This window comes from Arvicola amphibius, chromosome 8 (genome assembly GCF_903992535.2).
Source record: "Arvicola amphibius chromosome 8, mArvAmp1.2, whole genome shotgun sequence".
Classification (NCBI taxonomy): Eukaryota; Metazoa; Chordata; class Mammalia; order Rodentia; family Cricetidae; genus Arvicola; species Arvicola amphibius.
In genome coordinates this window covers 99,966,467-99,982,022 of record NC_052054.1, presented here as the reverse complement: position 1 = coordinate 99,982,022, position 15,556 = coordinate 99,966,467, and the positions used below count along the sequence as shown (strand labels likewise).

Below are 15,556 nucleotides of genomic sequence, written 5' to 3'. Positions count from 1 at the left end.
AGGTTGTCAGTGAACCTAGGACAGTCACACATCTGATGGCCAGAGTCAGCAAAGAGTAGCCAGAGAAGGGCCACTGTCACCTCTCTTATGAGCCAGAGAGACCCAGTTTGGCTAGATGTCATACTTAACATGTTAGCATCATGGACTAGTGGAAGAGAATGAAAGTTGCCACACTATAGATGGGAGTCAGTAGGGACAGGCCAGCTGGCAAGAGCAATAGCAGTGCAGCCCCTATAGGCACAAGCCCACATGCTTCGCACCACCACTGTGGGATTCAAGCCAAGCTAAGCAAATACATAATAGTTCTTCCCTTTCACTACTGCACACAGACTTTTGCTACAGATGGATTCTGCTCAAGATCGTGAGTGACTGTGATGGTACAAACTATACCAACCCCCATATCAGCCTGTCCTGGAGTACAGCTGGCCTGCCTGTTCCCACGCATTCTGTACTGTGAAAGACCTACTGGTCTACCCAGAGGTAGACTAACAGTCTCCTTGCCACCTACCCTCATGTTACTTAAAAAAGATAACACTGAAGATAAAACCAGGATAAGTCAAATACACTCTGGAAGAAAGTGAAATCCAAGTCTGTGGCAGAGTGTGAGGAAGGAGAGACAAGATAGCCAGACTGCTGTGTTGAGTCTTGTTTGTCTTGACAGGCCTGGACATTTGTTTCCTTAAAGCCACCAAAGCTCAATATGCATGCTGCTCTGTAGCTATACTCAAAGATGCTCAGAGAGCCTTTAAGGCAGAATCTCATGTGCTTTCCTGAGATAAGCACAGGGCAGGCACCATTATGCTCTTTAGCTGAAACATATAACAGAGCAAAGAAATAAAGTCATCCATGGGTGTGAAGCTGTTGACTGGCAGGGTATATGTTGTTTGTCCAGGGTTTGTAATGGAGCATTTGGGATTAAAATGTCCCAAGGCTCTCAATAAAAAACCATTTCCATCTCCACTCACTGGACCAAGTGGCTCAAATCCAGAAGCAATCTCATTATAGTACCCTGGAAACAATGTATCCTTCCAGGCATACACAGTAGTAAGCAGCACTCCAGTGGATCTGTCTTCACCATCCCCACCTGAACCCAGACACTCAAGTGTTAAAAGACAAGCACATGTGCGGTCCAGCAGTAAGGTCTATAAAAGGGAAGAGAGAGCCAGCAGGAGAGCCTGTGACAGGGATGGAATAGGAGGTAACCCATGGGCCAGACAGAGCTACAGCATCACTAGGGTACAGGGTATGAAGAACAATGGAGGTGGTCAGGAGGACAAAAATTGCAGAAGCAGCATACAAGATGATACAAAGAAAGAGACTCAAAGCAGCAGAGCAGCCTGCATTTTTAGGGTGTGATGTGGGGTGTGTGTGTGTGTGTGTGTGTGTGTGTGTGTGTGTGTTTTCTCAGGGAGGCTGTGCGCCTCCTAGAGTATAGCTCTTCCAAGCATCTCCTTACCCATCAACGGCCTAATTCCAGCTTTTTCTTCAAGTTTTAGTTCAGCGCTGTACTCTCCTGCCCATGGTAGCTTACGCTTTAGATGCCAGCAGGCCTAGACCTCATCATCCTAACACTTAGAAGGTGTCAGAGAACGTGGGACAGCCATACAACTGATGACCAGAGGAGGCAAAGAATGGCTAATGTTAACTGCTTGTGTCCTACCATATCAAGGTTTTGTGAGGATTACTATCTTCCACTGTTGCCTGGAAATATACTGGAAGCTCACTCTTGTCTGCAGACATCACAAGGAGGAGAAAGAAGAGTCAAAGGACATTTGGGAAACATGAAGCCTGACGCACAGGAGCCTGGAGCTTCTGGCACAAATGAGGCATAGTCAGGATGGCACCAGAGTGGCCATCAGTGTCCTTGGGCAGCAGGTGAAGTTGGGTCTGTCACAGAGAACCCCAAGCATGGGGCAAATCTGTACCACTCCTTTGGGCATAAGACTGACCAGGTAACCAGAGACATGACTTCCCAGGCAGTAGGCAGAGGCACAGGGTCCTTCCCAATCACGATAGCACCACAGGCAACAAGTCCTTAGCTATTTGGAACAACAGGTAGTTTGAATACTAATCTTTACTGTCAACTTTATAAGATTTAAAAGTACCAAGAAAACAACCCTGGGTGCATCTATGAGGGTGTTTCCAGAAAGATTTAAAAGATGGAAGGTCTTTGTTGAATGTGATGGCACCATTCCCAGGGCTGTAGCCCCAGATTAAAAAATAAAAAACGGTGAGCATCTGAATTTGTCTCTTTCTGATCCTGACAGATCCAAAATGACAAGTCACCTTGTGCTTCTGCCACCATGCCTCACTGACCACAGACTGAATCCCTTTATTAACTGTGAGGCGGGATTAATCCCTCAAGTTGCTGTTTGTCAGACACCTGTCACAGCAGCAAAGAAAGTGACTACACCTGTAGTAAAGTGGAATGAACAGCACCTTGGTCTCTAGGGCCTCAAAACCGAAGTCCCTTTCGGCTGGAGCCGACTACCTGAGTTTGACTTGGACTCTCTCCTCTTGGGCTACAGAGATCTTGGAGACTAGGGTATGGGAAGGGAGATTCTGATGCTGCTGGTCCTTCAGAGTGGTGGTCTTGGCCGACAGGAATACAATAGTAGGATCCAAGTCAGCACCCTCCACAGCTGCCCACACCTCAAAATAGAGACTGCCCCACGGTGCCAGGGAGGGTTTTTCATAACCTCACAAAACTATGAAAATTTCAGTTAATTCAGGAGAATAATAAAAGAAAAAGATTTTTGTTTGCAGGTAACATCAATAACCCAGAAGACATGAAAAAAAAGTCAATACCATAAATTCTATCCAGCTATTCAAGATAACATCAAAGAGTGAACTCCAGAGCTCATCTATATACTGGCACTATGCGAGCAGGAAAAATAAAAATGCAGAAACAGATTCACAATAAAAACAAAAATACAAAATATCCCAGATTAAACATTTATATGCATTAAGTAAGAAATAAAAAAGGATTCACTAGGGTAGAAATCTGAATCAAGTAACTTGTTTCTTGAGTACAAATTCAATACTAGGAAACTATTACCTAACAATATTAATTATTTTCCAGCATAATTGTGAAGACTTTATGAAAATGGTTGTGAAGTTCATCTGGGAAAGAAACAGGTCACACAAGCTGGGGAAATTCTTTGCAGAGGGACAAGGTGTGGGGAGGTGGGCAATCAGACTGAAGTCTGTGGGTACTATTGGATCTGCATGGTGTCAGTATAAGGATGTAGCAGTCACACTAAAGCCTATGTGGGTACCATTGGAGCTGCATGTTGTTAGCATAAGGATATAGCAGTCAGTCTCAAGTCTTTGTGGGTATCGTTGGAGCTGCGTGGTGCCAGCATAAGAATGCAGCAGTCAGTCTCAAGTCTATGTGGGTACCATTGGAGCTGCACGTTACCAGCATAAGGACATAGCAGTCAGTCTCAAGTTTATGTGGGTATCACTGGAACTGCACAGTGCCAGAATAAGAATATAGCAAGCTAGATACAGGCGCAGACATATAAATATGCACATGAGAGGGAACAGAGGTGGTATTTTAAATCTCTTCAGAAAGAACATTTGATTCACAATATGACAAGTGGGTAACTACTTTGTATCAAGTGAGAATGAACAGTGGAAGCTGGAATAATGCCTCTTATTCATTAAGAGCACTCCTACACTGATAGTTAAAAGACCAGCAATGCAACTGAAAACAACACAGAAAATAACAGAAGAAATGCAGACAGCCACAAGGCACACAGAGATGGCTGACTACGCCAGCAGTCATGGATGTGCAATGTGCCAGCTAATTTTCTATTAAGTTTACACAGGTTAGAGTCACCTAAGAGGAGGGAACCCACTTGAGAAAATGCTTCCATAACATTGGGCTATAGGCAAGCCTGTAGTCTATTTTCTTAATGAATGATTGATATGGGTGAAGCCATCCCTGGGCTGGTGGTCCTGGGTTCTATAAGAAAGCAGGCTGAGCAGGCCACAGGGAGCAAGCCATTAAGCAGCACTCCTCCATGACCTCTGCATCAGCTCTTGCCTTCAAGTTCCTGTTCTGATACACTATTATTGATGATAGACTACAGATGTGAAAACATAAGCCAAATAAACCTTTTCCTCCCAACTTGCTTTTGTTCATGGTGTTTAATCACAGTAATAGTAACCCAAACTAAGACATGCAGGAAATGTGGGAGAGGATAGAGAGGCCAATGAAGTAAGGACAGATGGTCCAGGAGTGTCCCTAGTCTTGTCCTTCAGGCTCTAAGAGGAGTGGTCACTGCCTCTTGCTTTGGACACCTGGCTAACAAGCTGTAGTACCAGCCCCACAGCAAGTTCTTATGCACAAGAGTCTTATATCATGGCACTGTGGAAGCTTTTCTCTGCTCCACAGCAATGTGGATGTTCTCTAATAATTCAGTGGCTTCTCTCCCAGCCTCTCAAGATGCATCTATGTCTATCCTAGGCTGCACACCCTGGCATTTTCTGAGTAAGTTGTCTTGGAAAGTCAGTTTCTGTGTTACTCATTTTAGACTGGTCATCAGCCCCCAAGGTTGGGAGACTGGATTTACATAGGAAACTCAATACCAGGAAAGGGAGAAACTATGAATGCCAGAAAAACCAACAGCTGCACAGGGCATGTATGACAGTCACAGTAATTAACCATTTAATTATTTAGCCAAATGGACAGATGAGGCACACCAGGCTTAGAAGGAGCAGCCCATACATGTACTCTTAGGATGTAGTCAGTGCGTGCGCAATCTTCCCCCAAGAGAGAATTTCTGTACCAAGTTCTGATGGAGGATAAGGCTAGCCATGTGCCTCCGGTTAGCTCTGGGGCCTGAAGTCTCTGTGGAGCAGCAGAGAGGCAGGGCCCGCTGCTACCTACTAAACCCACACTACTTTTAAGTAGAAACACTAAGAACATGTTGTTTTTTTCTGTTTTTTTTTTTGGGGGGGGGGGGTAAAGAATACTTCTAAATACTAAAAATAATGCTGAAAACCCACAAGGTAACTATTCTAGGCCACTGTCTTGATCTTCCATTGTTCCTGGGTCTGAACAACCTTTATAGGGGCAATTTCCAGCTAATGATATTACACTACCTCTCCATTCAGCCTGCACCTGCCCTCCCCCTCCTTGGGCTGGAGAGAAATTAATGTTACAAGGAAATGAGCCGAAGAACAGGGCTTACAACAGGGATAGGGTGATTCTGAGAATTACAACCCCTGGAAAGACATTGTTTACCCTAAATTAACAACTGAAGTTTTACTTTAAAAACTACTCTTGCTACAATTATAAATTCCATTCAAATTCACTGATGATTTAATGACACTAATTAGATTGTGTGTTCAAGAAATCTGTCTAACAAACACCACTGCCAAGTGTCGTTAACAATATGATGGCATGAAGAGAGTTTAAACCATCAAAACAAAAGACTGCTAATGCAATGACACAATTATATAGTCTAAAGGCTTTTATGGTTTCAATTTTAATGAAGAATTAAAGCACACAAAAAATGTAACCTTAAATTTCTATGATTCTCAAGCCTTGTCTCAAAGGCTAACATAGGTTTCTAGGCCTACAGCATCTCTCCTGTGGTCTAGAAAGAAATGCTCCCAGGGACTCATCTGAGCTGACACCAGGCACCTGGATGCTAAGCAAGGACACCCTGGCTGATTGGGACCCTAACTTAAGGGTCTTGTTTACACTTCTTGCTACTGCTCTAAAAACTCACATAGGCAGGGAGATTTACTTCTGAGACTCTTACTGTGTGAACCATGGGAACATCTAATCAATTGACAGAACAAGAACACAAAGCTACTCTTCCTTACACCTGACAGAGTCTCCCACTGCACATCTAGCCCTGTCTTCCTGTCACACTGCACGCTGCTGGCAAGGACCCTGTGAGGCTATGGCTCTTGTAGAGAATAAGACAAGCAGCCTGGTGAGATGGCATTCAGTCACCTACACACCAGGGTCACTGGGTGCCATTACCTGGAATGACTTCTTCTGTTTTCAAGCTGGCACATGGCCCCTGCCTGAGGCCAGCCTCAAACATCCAACCTCAAAACCTCTTGTTTTCTAGTCTTGGAAAACAGGGCCCCATGGGAAGTGGGCCTGGTCATCCACAGCAGAGCACTGAGCAACTGTCAGCAAGGCTTTTTTCCTAGACCTGATGCTGGCCTCTCCTACGAGGCAGTGTGAAGAGCCTGGTGCTGGTGGGAGATCTTAACCAGCCCACCCCAAACCCAAGAGAACAGCAGCAGCAGTAAAGCCCCAGGACAATTAACATAGCAAACATTAAAAAATACCAAAGACCCTGGCCTCCTTGCAGACAGCTCTCAGAGCTCTGGGTGAGGTTTCCTCGATCCTCTCTCTGCCCAACCAGGACAATGTTCTCAGCACACACATTCCTGAAAGGCACCTAGAGTTGTTACTACTAGGCTTGTGCACCATGGTAAGCAGGGCTCTGTAATTTGTTGTCTGAATCAGGAAACAGTCCTGTGCAGCCTCCTCAGCAATCCACATCATGGCCTACAGAGGACCCCCCATGGTTTATGAGACTGCTCTGGGGATGGCAGCACTGCAGAGGTAGTTAATACAATCCAGGCTCAGGGGTCTTAGATGCAGGGGCTCCATCTTGGTCCTACTGGGTGAACAAGGTGGTTCTGGGAAAGCACTGCTAGAAGTGAGTAACCACCATACACCCTCCATTCCGAGCCCAGCTAGGCCTCAGATGACACTACCCTGACCAACACAGTGCATCACATGAGACTCAGGGCAGGACCCAGTGGCTGCTCTTGAGTTCCTCACCTGCAAAAAAAAACTGTTGCAGAAACTGTGATGTGTTGGGTGATTTTGATACACAGATGTGGGCAACTTGTACAACTGGTATGGGAGGCTTTTGCTTTAATCTGACTATTGCAAAATGTAGTTTCTACTGAACAGTGTGGCTCAGCATGGTTTTCAGTAGTGACATTCCTGGCCTTACAGCCTTACCCTATAACATCTACATGTATGTTTCTTTCCAACTTATTTAATTTTAAATCCTGGGATCAGATTAAGCAACTGTATAGAGTAGGCATAAAAAGGTCTTTGTTAACAGTTTCTTTTGTGGGCGGTGGGGGAGTCAATTATGAAAGATCAGTGGGAAAATCTGAGAAAAACCACAATGAACCCTGAGTCCTCTGAGGTATCCGTCACTTTTTGGCCCATTTTCCCACTGGCCATTTTCCTACCTGGGCATGCATTTTTAGAAGACAACTTCTACACCGTGTGTCCTCTGCAGAAGCCATAAGGCCTAGGACACGGGCAGCAACCTTATGGTGAGGGTCACCTGGATCCTGGGTCTTGACACTCTGTGAGTAAGACGGGGTCTTGGGGACAGAAGGAATCACGTACCACACAGAGGATATATCTAGTTCTCAGGTCTTAGCATTCCATGGATGATGCCAATCCTGGGCACAGAGGAGCAGGTGTCACCCAGAAAGTATCTGGTCCATAGGTCTAAGCACTAGATGGGTGATGTCCATTCCGGGTACAGAAAGAGCAGCTGTCACCTATCTACACCTCAGCACTAGATGAAATCACACCAATCATGGGGAAGGAGAAGCAGGGGTCACCTAGAGGATAGCTGGTCCACATGTCTCAGCACTCCAGTAAACATACCCTGGGCAGAAGGACAGGTATGACACAGAGCCCAAGGATGCTTCTCACCTTGATATGCTCATGCAGCTGGGCCTCATGCTGCCGGGACAGCTGCTCATGCTGCCGCTGGAACTCAGCAATGAGAATCTGCCTCTGGATCTGCTGCTTCTGTTTCAGTGCTAGAAGCTCCTGCTGTAGCTGCTGCTCCCGCAGTGCGGGTTCCAAGGGCAGCGAAAACTGGTGGTCCAGGCGCAGGTCCATGGGTACTGCTGCAGGGGCCACTTGCAGAGGCAGCGCCGTAGCCACGTCCACTATGGAGAGAGCACAACAAAGAAGAGAATGGGTCACTGAGGCAGCAAGGCTAGCCTTGGGGTCTGGGTTCCTTCTTCCTTGTAAAGCCTAGATGACAACTATCAAGGGGTGTTGGTGGCCCAAAGGGCACCTGGTGTTCTTTGGCCAATGGTCTGACAGGCTCAAAGTACAAGGCTCAAGGATTCTGGGCTCTGTCCTCAAGCACAAAGATCTCAGGGCAGTTGGAGATCTAGCTAGGAGACATGCTTGCACCAAGTTATTACTCTCCACCCTTTGCCAAAATGGGAGGCCCCACTCTCAAAGGACCCCATTGCAGATCCAAAGGCTCATCTGACGTCATATTGAAAAGTCAATAAAGGGAAACTAGAGTAAAAGGCTCCGCTTAGCCATGCAAGGAGCCAAGTGCCAGTACTTGGATGGGCAAACCGCCTGTACTTTGCTTCTGCCCCTTCTCCTAATGAAGCCACTGCAGAGCTATGTATGAGACTCAAGAACAGTGTGTGCCATAGAAGTGGTCCAGATAGACACTCAAGCGGAGAGCCTGTTGCCATGGTAAAATGAGAACCCTCTTGAAAAACATGTTTACCCAACCGACTGCAGCCAATAAAGTGTGCTCCTGGCGGGCAGCATGAGCGTTCATCAGGGTGGCTTCTGCACTCACACTGAGCCCATGTTCTGCCAGGGAGAGGCCACCGTGATTCTAATTTAAAGCAGAAGCTGAGTCAGTATCAGTGCTTACTTACAAAATTAATTCCAAATTAAAGCAAGAGAAAGAATGTGGAGGAAAGGTAAGCTTTAAGTTACCAACACAGGGCAAGAGAGATGGCTAAATGTGTGAGTAAAGGAACCTGCCATCACACCTGATAACTTGAGTTCAACCCCCAGCATCTACACAATGGAAGTAGGGAACCAACTCTTGAACGTTATCCTCTAACTTTTACAAGTGTGCCACAGCATGCATGACCTACCTACCCCTCAAAATGCACATATGCAAACACAAAATTTTAAAAACATAATTAACGATAAAAGAATAAATTACCAACTTGATGAAGCAGCCACTCTCCTGTCAGAGGCTGTTATGAACAGTGTGTTATGCAAAGGCTCCTTGGAACTAGAACGTTCTAAGCACAGTGAAGGGCTACTACAGTACCTGTCAACAGGCAGCTCTGCAGATGTTCGCTGGGTTAAGGCAAAAAAAGCCCTGTAGACCCTACCTCCCGACTGCCCTGGATGCAGTGCTTCCTCTGCTCACACACAAGCTCTGAGTCCAAGGAAAGGAGGCAAGTGCACTGCCTTCTGGAAGGGACTCAGTTTAGAGTTCAAGTGCAGCACTGGTGGCAGGTGCCTGACATCCAGCTCCTGGCCCTTATGCACTTGGCCTTGCCTGCAATTCTCTCTAATCATGGCTATCATATACCCCTTCTTCTTGCTAAATTCTTAGGGCTTTCTACTCACAAAATTCAAGGGGGTCTTGGACCAAGACCTGCCTGAAGCCCTTTTCCTGGGTAAGCCACGTTTGACAATCTTGAGCCCACAGACTTGAGTAAGAAAGTGCATTAAAAATTAATGAAACCATGACACTGTCTCAGTTTGTAAACTATCTTTTCCTGTGTGTTACCTCACTTGGCTCTGGGGAAGAGGGCAGGTGTGACTCCTGCTATAATTTTGCTGACATGACCTAAGATCTTATATATTAACAGGCTGTATTAAAGATGTTGGGCACAAGGGCATGCTATCTGCCCATTTCATAGAGAGGTAGCATTAGGAATGCCTAACATCTCTTTTAAAAACCAAATGCAAAACCTTTAAAAGGATTGCTTTGGCTAACTTCAAGAACATGACAGGCCAATCATTTCTACTAATGCATCCATATACTGGTAACAAGGATGGTGGGACTAGAGAGATGACTTAGAGTTTAAACGCACTTGCTGCCCTTCTAAAGGGCCAGATTTCAGTTTCCAGAACTCATGCTAAGTGGTTCACAACTGCCTATAATAACTCCAGCTCCAAGGGCTCTAACACTTTCCTCTGGCCTCTGTGGGGCACAATTGAACTGAATGCTTAGGGGCTGGCAGGGCAGGGTGTGTAGAGGGCAGCTGGGGATGGGATGAGCAGCTCCAGGCAGTGGCAAGACCAGGCTGCTCAGCTGCTCCTTATCAGTCATAGGGCAGAATGATAACCAGCTGGGGCGATTTCCATAGTAGTACTTTGGCACTGAGGCTAGCCTTAGAGCCTGTTACAAGGAAAGCACATTCACACTTGGTCCAAAGGATACTAATGTGAGTGCAGCAACAACTGAAGCTCTTTCTTCAGCCAGAGGCCAACTATACAGCACTGATATTCTTCCTATGGCAACACAACCATTGTAGCTCCTGATCTGCGGGTCAAGGCTGGTCAGCACCCCACCAAGGAATGTAAAAGGGTCACTGGGTTCTCTGAATAAGTCAGTATGTGTGACTGAATGTAGGCAGGGTATATTCTTTGAAGAATGGGGGAGGACATACTCCAAAGGTGCTTGTCATACACTGAATACAGCTCTGTCGTAACAAACTAAAGCTGAGGACAAGGTAGAGCAGATCGTATTGCTTGTTTTGAATTGTGTTGCTTCTTCACTCAATATGCTCAGTTTACTGATGTTTTAGTTCCCAAGGCACTACATTTAAAGCTGTGTTTGAAACTGTAACCTTGGGTATTTAAGATACCTAAATTTGTAAGCCAGACTGAAAGATGGATGAAATGTTAGCATACCCACCATACAGGATGAACAAGTTAAGACTGCTGGACCCCTTCTTTACTCAAGAGTCATCCATGTTTACTGCCCCAAAGGTACCATCCATCCCAAAGGTCAATTTTTGCCCAGATCCTCTTTTGCATTCTTTTATACATGAAATAAATGCATGATGGTCATTCCCTGTTCCCTAACTTCCAGCAGCCCAACAGCTGAAGAGGAAGAAGCAAGGGCAGGCTAGTTCCAAGTCCTTCTGTCCTGGGCTCTGTGCAGACTACAGATCTCTGGGGGGTACCTACACTAGAGGGTTGAAGAGAAAGGGGCATCACTTTCACAGTTCAAGCAACATGAAGCAAGAAAGACCCATGTGAGAGCTCATTGAGACACTCCTCAAGTCCACAGTGGGCCTGGGCTCAACTGTTCTACATGAAGACCAGAGGGAGTGGTGCTGGGAGCCAACACTATCTTCAGTGAAGTCTGCCAGTGAGCTGCAAGAAGCATCTCCAAGTGTTGGGAAGGGACAGAAATACTGCCTTGACCTGCATCCCGAAGTGCCAATTAGAACTTCACTCTTGGCTACAGAAATTGAAAGGAAGCAGAAGATTAAAGGTCCTTTGTCACCTGCAACTCACATACCATAGCTAGCTACTGTTGTTGCTTCCTCTCAAGTAAGGTCACTTTGGCAGACACAAAATAAGGCCTGGAACCCACACAAGCAAGGAGACTAGGCCAAGGGCTCCTGAGAACATGGCCTGCCCATCCCCACAGCCATCATCAGGAGGCCAAGAGGTGTGGCTGTAGCCTAGCTCAAGTGCCAGTTGCAGGCACTGAGGCCATGGTCCCCATTCACTCATGAGAGCATGGTCCTGGCAGTTGCGTCAAGAATGACTTGTGCTATTTCTGTATCAAAACCACTGGAAATGCCACAAGTTCCCAACAGAGGCTGCTGGGCTTTTGACCCAGGGCTCCACGAGAAGAAAACGAAATCCTCTCTTCTTAAAGAACACAGAATCAAAACAAAACCGCCTGTATTCTCAGGAATATTCTATGGAGGGCTGAAAACTTCTCCATAGGCTGTGCTTTGAAAAGCTTATCAATACAATTGGACCTATGACGTCAGTGAGGACACAAAGACCACATTCAGTGCGCTAAGGAGAAAGACAGGTCTGCTGGGAGCAAGTCCTCCTACAGGAAAAGCCCCCTGCTCTCCCTCCCAGATCCTGCTTTCCATTACGTGGGTCACTCCTCTTTCACTGACACCACTTCACACCATCACACAGACACAGAAAGAAAGCAGCTCTGTTCAGGAACACACGAGAACCGAGGGTCGCCTCAGTAAAGAATAACTCATTCAGCTCCAGGGAAAAATAATAGCTATTTCAACTATGGAACCACAGCTCCCTCTCACTGACATTTGCCTGTATGGGGGTGGGGAGAGTTACTCTAACTCTTGCTGGCTTATGACCCTTCCCTGGAATATTCATCTTTAAGTGTTTGGGGGCAACTTCAAAAGCACACAAAACAAGGCCAGAGAAATGGCTTAGAGGGTGGATGTGAAGAGCTGAGTTCCAGCCTCTGACCACATGGTGGAAGGAAAACCAATGAGTACAATAGACATGCATACACAAAATAAAGAACTGCTTTTTCAGAGTAGACAAATCAGAGAGAAACGTGCAATGGACCCCTCCATGGGGTCCTTCGCATACTTTCTCCATATCTATCCAGACTTCTTCCTTCACACCATTTTAACAGTACACACCTGCAAATGTTTCTGGAAGATTCTTACAGAACAATAAGATACTGTCAGCATATCCCAATAAATTAGTAAGAATTCCATGTTATCAGCATCAGAAAGTCACCCCACTCTTTATGGTCTTATGCTCTGTTTGAATCAGGACCTAGTTAGATCAAGCACTGCCAGAAAACTGTATCTCCCAAAGCTACTGTAATCTACCAGCATATGTGAAGGTACACACACACGTTTACATGAGTGCCAGTGTGTGTGCACACGCACACACATGAATGCATGCAAACACACACACACACACACACCCCAGCTGGAGATGCTGGCTACCTGCCCTGTACTTCTACTGATGACGCTTGCCTAGATCAAAAAACTCCGGCCCTGGCTTTCTGTCAACTGTATGTTCTTAGGGCCTGGCAGATTTGGCTGTGATTTTCCAGCAATAGCTGGGGTGCCTGGTGACAGGCGACTGAGACAGCCCAGGTGGATGTTAGCAGCTAACCATGACTGCTGCCAATAGCACTCTTCTGGTTCTTCAGTTGCTTCTTCATGTGTTTGTTGGGGTCTTTCTATAAAAGCTCTGTCACTGACAAAGGGTTTTATAAGATAGGCAGGACAAGCGCTTACTCCCACCCCTTTTTGGTCTAAGTTTTAAAAATGATAAGTGGTCTTGCAGTGTGGGTGGTGTATTTTACAATGTCCTATGTCCTAATGACCTGTGTCCTTCTTAGCTGCAGATCTCAAAGATACTCAAACAGTCCTGTCCTCAGTCACAGGGAGTCTTGGGGTTGGCCCAAGTTCTGAACCACAAAGGTTTCAGAATAGCTGTATTCTGATGGGACATGATGGCCTGTTCTGGCTCTTCTTAAACTTTTCCTAGCCTTGATGTGGGTCACATGTTTAGCAACCAGACTGGCTATTGGGGTGAGTGCTATTATGGGGTGGGACTTAGGACATATTATGTTCTTACTATCATTCTTGCACATTTCTAAAGTGAATGAAATTGCATGTGTGTTCCATTCTCCCTTGGAACTTCAGAGCACACAACTTATTAAAACTATCACTCACAAAAACTGAAAAGCCCTATCTAGACTCTACTCAAAATTCTGACTTATCTGCAAATATCCTCTCATCCAAAGATGTCTGAAATGGAATTACAATTATTTAATGTGCATGTGAGCATGCAGGTGCAGATATATGGAGGAGGTAGGGTGGAAATGTCGAAAGCACTTTCCAAGGCAAACATCTAAGAATGTTTGCAGGGAGCAGGCACAACACAGTGGCATTCCCTGAGGCTCACAGACAGGGAGGTCTTCTGCAACAACTTTCTTTGCCTCACTGCAATGCTTATATGTAATGCTAAGAAACCTTGTTAACAATTCACCAGAATATAAATCATGCTTGAAAAGGAAAATAGCGATGATGCAAACAGAGGAAGCTTTGTGTTCTTTTCTTTTTGGCTGAAACCAAAATGTAAAGAAAGGTATTTGTGGGTGCATGTATGGGAAGGTTTCCATTTGGCACTGGGCAGGAGAGACACATACTAAACACAGCTTATGTTATATGTAATCTCTGAGCCAAGTCTTCCATGAATAGTTCCAGAAGCCAGTAACAGGCAGCACACTTTTCTAGGCACTGATTCACCCCACATTTCTGTCTTCTGGAATGGAAGGTAAGCTACTGTCTCCAATTCCACAAGAAACAATGCTCCAGCTGGAAACAGGAAAGCTGAACAGGCAGCCCTCTTTTCTTCCTGTTATCATGGTCCATACCTTGCCTTGTCTGTAGGCTGGCCTGCTGGAAACTATATGCATGTGTATATTGACTTATTTCATGTGCATAAGGATTCCACAGAAGTCAGTGCAACTGTGTCCTATCAGGCAGGTGGGAAATGTAAGACACGTTGCTTAGATAAGTTGTTCATGGACCACAAGCCCAGAAAAAGCCCCAGTATACACAACCGACATCAGGAATCCTAAGGAATATGTACAGGCCAATGACAGCTAGGACTCACAGCTTAACCAGGGCAGCAATTCTTAGGGTGGGCAGAGGTAGGAACCAAGCCAAGGCCCAGGCCCCATCATCCCACTGCTGCCAGCTAGCCTCTGGGGTCCCCACTGCACTGACAGAATCTGGCTACCCTACAGCTTGAGAGTCCACATTCTGGAACTGATATTCCACTATCACACACCTCCCTTTCAGCAGAATGCTCAGAGATGTATAATAAAACACCAGGCTAAGTCCCTCACTAAATGACCTGCAGGAGGGCTTGCCTGGTCACTGGCACCTCCTTTTAGCTGAGACCTGGGTTCTATTTTTAACCAGAGGCCGATTCTCAACTACTGCTGGGATAGATCGCCTGCAGCTTGAGGACCACAGATGCATTCCCTTTCCAGAACAGCTCCTGTGCTCAGGAGTAGCCACCTACTTACCCAACCCTAGGAAAAACAGGAACAGCAGGAAAGTCCTGCCCAACTCTACTGTAGACTGGAGGTGGAAAAGAGAATCCTTGAAATGTTATTTTCACTATCGAAACAAAAGGCTACATTAACACCAGGTGTATTTCCCTCTGCCGTCTTGTTCTCCCCAGCCAGTGCTTACCTCATTCACTTGCACCACTCTCCTAAATAAAGAACATGTTTTTCCAGGCAGAAAAAGGCCCAAGTGAACCACAAACAAAGGGCACTGTCATCACACTGAGCCAAAAGAGCTGTTGCCAAACAGGGTGATCCTCTGTGGGTTTGTTCCTTTCGTATTCAGTGGGGTGATCCTCCATAGCCTCCTGCCTCCTGCAGACAGCCATAGAACACAAGGCCAGAGAGTGGCAACACACATATCTGGGAGCTGACTCACAGGGTCTAGAGGCAGGGGACCTGCTCTTCAAGATTTCCAGTATGGAACTAAGATACAAGAAGACACGCAGGCATAGAGATGGCAAGGCAGTGGCAGGCAATGGACCCTGGAGCCAGGTTTGAGTTCAAATCTAGGCCCATGTTTCTGAAAAATATACTCTGTCCTGTGTCAATCAGTAATAATGGACACCTCCTCAGCCCAAAGGAACACTGATCTTCTGTAAGAAGTGCTGGGCATGAAGATGGGACTGGTGTGCAGTCAG

General features: G+C 46.0%; 1 protein-coding gene across 8 annotated transcripts in view; it reads right to left on the bottom strand.

The window, feature by feature from the left end:
- The window catches only part of Hdac4 (histone deacetylase 4), a 262,695-nt gene that overhangs the window by 99,533 nt on the left and 147,606 nt on the right, over positions 1 to 15,556 (bottom strand). For 7 of the 8 annotated variants that reach the window (XM_038339151.1, XM_038339150.1, XM_038339154.1 and 4 more), the window contains exon 4: positions 7,727 to 7,968. In XM_038339151.1, the coding sequence (XP_038195079.1) occupies positions 7,727 to 7,968 (242 nt within the window). Of the gene's footprint in view, positions 1 to 7,726; positions 7,969 to 15,556 lie in introns of those variants that run through there. The other variant, XM_038339158.1, reaches the window with a different exon arrangement.